At 45.7% G+C, this 6465-nt stretch overlaps 1 protein-coding gene across 1 annotated transcript in view; it reads left to right on the top strand.

Moving 5' to 3' along the window:
* LOC311116247 (stAR-related lipid transfer protein 13-like) overlaps nt 1-6232 on the top strand; it is a gene marked incomplete at its 3' end in the record, with an annotated part of 29584 nt that extends 23352 nt beyond the window's left edge. The window contains exons 9-10 of the mRNA XM_084191356.1: nt 4818-4932; nt 5984-6232. Coding sequence (XP_084047482.1) covers nt 4818-4932; nt 5984-6232 — 364 coding nt within the window. The remainder of the gene's footprint in view (nt 1-4817; nt 4933-5983) is intronic.
* Between the last annotated feature and the right edge of the window lie 233 nt (nt 6233-6465).

Raw genomic sequence — 6465 nt, 5'->3', positions numbered from 1 at the left:
CAAGTAAGCATTTCATTGGACACCGCACAGTGCATTCGGAAAGTATTCAGACTCCTTGACCTTTTCCACATTTTCTTACGTTACAGCCTTATTCTAAAATGGATTAAATAGATTTTTCCCTCATCAATCTACACACAATACCCCATAATGACAAAGCAAAAATAGGTTTGTAAACATTGTTGCAAAAAAAAGAAACAAATACAACTGAAATATAACATTTCCATAAGCATTCAGACACTTTACTCAATACTTTGTTGAAGCACCTTTGGCAGCGATTACAGTCTCGAGTCTTCTTTGGTATGACGCTACAAGCTTGGCACACCTGTATTTGGGGAGTTTCTCCCATTCTTCTCTGCAGATTCTCTCAAGCTCTGTCAGGTTGGATGGGGAGCGTTGCTGCACAGCTATTTTCAGGTCTCTCCAGAGATGTTTGATCGGGTTCAAGTCCGGGCTCTGGCTGGGCCACTCAAGGACATTCAGAGACTTGTCCCGAAGCCACTCCTGCGTTGTCTTGGCTGTGTGCTTAGGGTCGTTGTCCTGTTGGAAGGTGAACCTTCGCCCCAGTCTGAGGTTCTGAGCGCTCTGGAGCAGGTTTTCATCAAGGATCTGTCTGTACTTTGCTCCGATCATCTTTGCCTCGATCCTGACTAGTCTCCTAGTCCATGCTTCACCGTAGGGATGGTGCCAGGTTTCCTCCAGACGTGACGCTTGGCATTCAGGCCAAAGAGTTCAATCTTGGTTTCATCAGACCAGAGAATCTTGTTTCTCATGGTCTGAGAGTGTTTAGGTGCCTTTTGGCAAACTCCAAGCGGGCTGTCATGTGCCTTTTACTGATGAGTGGCTTCCGTCTGTCCACTCTACTATAAAGGCCTGATTAGTGGAGTGCTGCAGAGATAGTTGTCCTTCTGGAAGGTTATCCCATCTCCACAGAGGAACTCTGGAGCTCTGTCAGAGTGCCCATCGGGTTCTTGGTCACCTCCCTGACCAAGGCCCTTCTCCCCGATTGCTCAGTTTGGCCGGGCGGCCAGCACTAGGAAGAGTCTTGGTGGTTCCAAACTTCTTCCATTTAAGAATGATGGATGCCACTGTGTTATTTTGGGACCTTCAATGCTGCAGACATTTTTTGGTACCCTTCCCCAGATCTGTGCCTCGACACAATCCTGTCTCGGATCTCGACGGACAATTCCTTCGACCTCATGGCTTCGTTTTTGCTCTGACATGCACTGTCAACTGTGGGACCTTATATAGACAGGTGTGTGCCTTTCGAAATCATGTCCAATCAATTGAATTTACCACAGGTGGACTCCAATCAAGTTGTAGAAACGTATCAAGGATGCATAGTTGAGTCTCATAGCAAAGGGTCTGAATACTTATGTAAATACATTTCTTTTTCTCCCCAAAGATTTCTAAAAACCTGTTTTCGCTTTGTCATGAGGTATGTGTAGACTGCTGAGGATTTAGTAAAAAAAAGTATAACTTTTTTAATAAGGCTGTAACGTAACAAAATGTGGAAGAAGTCAAGGGGTCTGAATACTTTCCGAAGGCACTGTATACCATGTGTATCCTGTATATACGACTAATAAAACTTGAATCTTGAAACACACACAGAACATCTGCTGACCTGTACTGCATTAACAATCTCAGTTTTATCAGATGGGGTTTAGTTTTAACAATGTATGTTCTAACAGATGGTGTTTCGTTTTTTGGCTGCATGTGGCATAGACCAACAGGACTCCCATCTCATGTTTCTATTCAATGGCGTCAGAAGGGATGGCTGACGTTTTATGAACTCTTAACAAACAAATGCTTTTTTGTGTGTTTTTTCGCATTGTTTGTAACTTATTTTGTACATAATGTTGCTGCTATCGTCTCTTATGACTGAAAAGAGCTTCTGGACATCAGAACAGCGATTACTCACCTTGAACTGGATGAATAATCTTTATTTAACCCTCCCGTTGTCCTAGGGTCAAAATGACCCGCCACTGTGTTGAACCAACTTTATTTAATTTTTATATTTTTTGGATCATTTGTGAGAAGGAGGCAGTGATACTTTCTTTAAAGTCTCACTGCCTCCTTCTCACAAATGATACCAAAAATATAAAAATTAAATAAAGTTGGTTCAACACAGTGGCGGGTCATTTTGACCCTAGGACAACGGGAGTGAGTCGGACGATAGGGATTTGCTCCAGACACCCGAAAGGGCCCTCATCCCCGTCATTCGCAGTAGAAAGAAAAGGAGATATCGCGGAAGGAGATCGGGGTGCCTGGTAAGGAGCCGGCGACGAGTGGCTAATCTGCCTTTGCCATTGATACTATTGGCCAACTTACAATCGCTTGATAATCAAGTGGACGAACTACAGGCACGAATATCCTACCAACGGGACATTAAAAACTGTAATATCTTATGTTTCACCGAGTCGTGGCTGAACGATGACATGAATAACATACAGCTGGCGGGTTATACACTGTACCGGCAGGATAGAACAGCAGCCTCTGGTAAGACAAGGGGTGGCGGTCTATGTATATTTGTAAACAAACGCTGTTGCACGATATCTAAGGAAGTCTCGAAGTTTTGCTCACCTGAGGTAGAGTATCTCATGATCAGCTGTAGGCCACACTATATACCAAGAGAGTTTTCATCTATATTTGGAAAATCTGACCATAATTCTATCCTCCTGATTCCTGCTTACAAGCAAAAACTAAAGCAGAAAGCACCAGTGACTCGGTCAATAGAAAAGTGGTCAGATGAAGCAGATGCTAAGCTACAGGACTATTTTGCTAGCACAGACTGGAATATGTTCCGGGATTCTTCCGATGGCATTGAGGAGTACACCACATCAGTCACTGGCTTCATCAATAAGTGCATCGATGATGTCGTCCCCACAGTGACCGTACGTACTGGCCGCGAGCTGCCCAGTGACACGAGCCTACCACACGAGCTAAATTACTTCTATGCTCACTTCGAGGCAAGCAACACTGAAACATGCATGAGAGCATCAGCTGTTACGGATGACTATGTGATCATGCTCTCCGTAGCCGATGTGAGTAAAACCTTTAAACGGGTCAACATTCACAAGGCCGCAGGGCCAGACGGATTACCAGGACGTGTACTCCGAGCATGCGCTGACCAACTGGCAAGTGTCTTCACTGACATTTTCAACCTCTCCCTGTCTGAGTCTGTAATACCAACATGTTTCAAGCAGACCACCATAGTCCCTGTGCCCAAGAACACTAAGGAAACCTGCCTAAATGACTACTGACACGTAGCACTGACGTCTGTAGCCATGAAGTGCTTTGAAAGGCTGGTCATGGCTCACATCAACACCATTATCCCAGAAACCCTAGACCCACTCTAATTTGCATATCGCCCCAACAGATCCACAGATGATGCAATCTCTATTGCACTCCACACTGCCCTTTCACACCTGGACAAAAGGAACACCTACGTGAGAATGCTATTCATTGACTACAGCTCAACATTCAACTCCATAGTGCCCTCAAAGCTCATCACTAAGCTAAGGACCCTGGGACTAAACACCTCCCTCTGCAACTGGATCCTGTACTTCCTCATGGGCCGCCCCCAGGTGGTAAGGGTAGGTAACAACACATCTGCCACGCTGATCCTCAGTCCCCTCCTGTACTCCCTGTTCACTCATGACTGCATGGCCAGGCACGACTCCAACACCATCATTAAGTTTGCCGTTGACACAACAGTGGTAGGCCTGATCACTGACAACAACTAGACAGCCTATAGGGACGAGGTCAGAGACCTGGCCGTGTGGTGCCAGGACAACAACCTCTCCCTCAAAGTGATCAAGACAAAGGAGATGATTGTGGACTACAGGAAAAAGAAGAGGACCGAGCACGCCCCCATTCTCATCGACGGGGCTGTAGTGGAGCAGGTTGAGAGCTTCAAGTTCCTTGGTGTCCACATCACCAACAAACTAACATGGTCCAAGCACACCAAGACAGTTGTGAAGAAGGCACGATGAAACCTAAGGAGACTGAACAGATTCGGCATGGGTCCTCAGATCCTCAAAAAGTTTCTACAGCTGCACCATTGAGAGCATCCTGACTGGTTGCATCACCGCCTGGTATGGCAACTGCTTAGCCTCCGACCGCAAGGCACTACAGAGGGTAGTGCATACGGCCCAGTACATCACTGGGGCCAAGCTTCCTGCCATCCAGGACCTCTATACCAGGCGGTGTCAGAGGAAGGCCCTAAAAATTGTCAGACTCCAGCTCCCCTAGTCATAGACTGTTCTCTCTGCTACCGCACGGCAAGCGGTACCGGAGCGCCAAATCTACGTCCAAGAGGCTTCTAAACAGCTTCTACCCCCAAGCCATAAGACTCCTGAACATCTAATCAAATGACTACCCAGACTATTTGCATCCCCCCCCCCCTCTTTTACACTGCTGCTACTCTCTGTTTATTATCTATGCATAGTCACTTTAATAACTCTACCTACATGTACATATTACCCCAATTACCTCGACTAACCGGTGCCCCCGCACATTGACTCGGTACCGGTACCCCCCTGTATATAGCCTTGTTATTGTTATTTTTACTGCTGCTCTTTAATTATTTGTTACTTTTATTTCGTATTATTTTATGTTGTATTTTTGTGTGATTTTTTTTGGTATTCTTTCTTAAAACTGAATTGTTGGTTAAGGGCTTGTAAGTAAGCATTTCACTGTAAGGTCTACACTTGTTGTATTCGGCGCATGTGACAAATACAATTACATTTTTATTTTGTTTGCAGTATCACTAACTCCTCCCCTCAGTTACTAACTCCTCCCTTCCGCTCCTCCTATAGGTCCATCCAGATGAAGTATGCTACCGGTCGGCCAGACCAGAAGGACCTGAATGAGAACCTTGCTGCCACACAGGGCCTATCTCACATGATCACTGAGTGCCAACGCCTATTCGAGGTTAGACTGAGTGGGTGTGAGTGGGTGTGTGTGTGTGTGTGTGTGTGTCTGTCTGTGTGTGTGTGTGTGTGTGTGTCTGTCTGTGTGTGTGTGTGTGTGTGTGTCTGTCTTTGTGTGTGTGTGTGTGTGTGTGTGTGTGTGTGTGTGTGTGTCTGTCTTTGTGTGTGTGTGTGTGTGTGTGTGTGCCACATGATGCATACCTGTCCCCCTAACAAACACAAACCGGTTAACTAGCTAATACCTAGGTCAGGATTCACACAAACTGGTTAACTAGCTAATACCTAGGTCAGGATTCACACAAACTGGTTAACTAGCTAATACCTAGGATTCACACAAACTGGTTAACTAGTTAATACCTAGGTCAGGATTCACACAAACCGGTTAACTAGTTAATACCTAGGTCAGGATTCACACAAACTGGTTAACTAGCTAATACCTAGGATTCACACAAACTGGTTAACTAGCTAATACCTAGGTCAGGATTCACACAAACCGGTTAACTAGTTAATACCTAGGTCAGGATTCACACAAACTGGTTAACTAGCTAATACCTAGGATTCACACAAACTGGTTAACTAGCTAATACCTAGGTCAGGATTCACACAAACCGGTTAACTAGTTAATACCTAGGTCAGGATTCACACAAACTGGTTAACTAGCTAATACCTAGGATTCACACAAACTGGTTAACTAGCTAATACCTAGGTCAGGATTCACACAAACTGGTTAACTAGCTAATACCTAGGATTCACACAAACTGGTTAACTAGTTAATACCTAGGTCAGGATTCACACAAACTGCACAATGCTGACAGTGCACTGTACATTTAAAGATAATTTCCCTGACGTTCGCTGAGATTGCCTTTGCGTTAAATGCTGTGGATGTCTGCTCAAGCATCTTTTAAATGACTTTTAAAACTCAAGGGCAGTGCGCTGTCGGTGCGTTGCGGTTTGTTTGAATCCTGGCCCAGGTATAACCTAGTTAACCAGCACTGTTCTTACAATTTCTAATGTACTTCATAGCTGACAGATAGTTCTCCTGTCCCATTCAGATCCCACTGGAGACGGTGAGCCAATCCTGTAACTCTTACATGGAGTCTGAGTTACTAGCGCCCCCTCTGGACGACCTGTGTAAGACACATGAGGAGGAGGAAGAGGAGGAGGAAGAGGAGGAGGAGGAAGGATCCTACCACACACATGTGGAACGACTGGTGCAGGGCCTACTAAAGGATGCCAGAGACAGGAGCAAAGGATGGGTGTCTCGGTCCACCACCGACCACACTGAACTGGCCTTCAAAAAGGTGAGTCGCTATCGTATATAGATACACTTAAGTATACAGTCACACACTCATAGACACACACTACAGACATATTATATAATAGCTCATAGTATATCGTAAGCACCTGCACCTGCACCCACGCACACATTCCTCCTAACACCAGTGCAGAGGATGTGAGCGGAGTGGAGCTGGAGTGGAGCTGGGGTGGAGCTGGGGTGGAGCTGGAGTGGAGCTGGGGTGGAGCTGGGGTGGAG

The sequence above is a fragment of the Coregonus lavaretus genome (genome assembly GCF_964263955.1).
Source record: "Coregonus lavaretus genome assembly, contig: HAP1_SCAFFOLD_4517, whole genome shotgun sequence".
Classification (NCBI taxonomy): domain Eukaryota; kingdom Metazoa; phylum Chordata; class Actinopteri; order Salmoniformes; family Salmonidae; genus Coregonus; species Coregonus lavaretus.
Note: the sequence above shows the minus strand (reverse complement) of the source record. Positions and strands in the feature narration are given on the sequence as shown.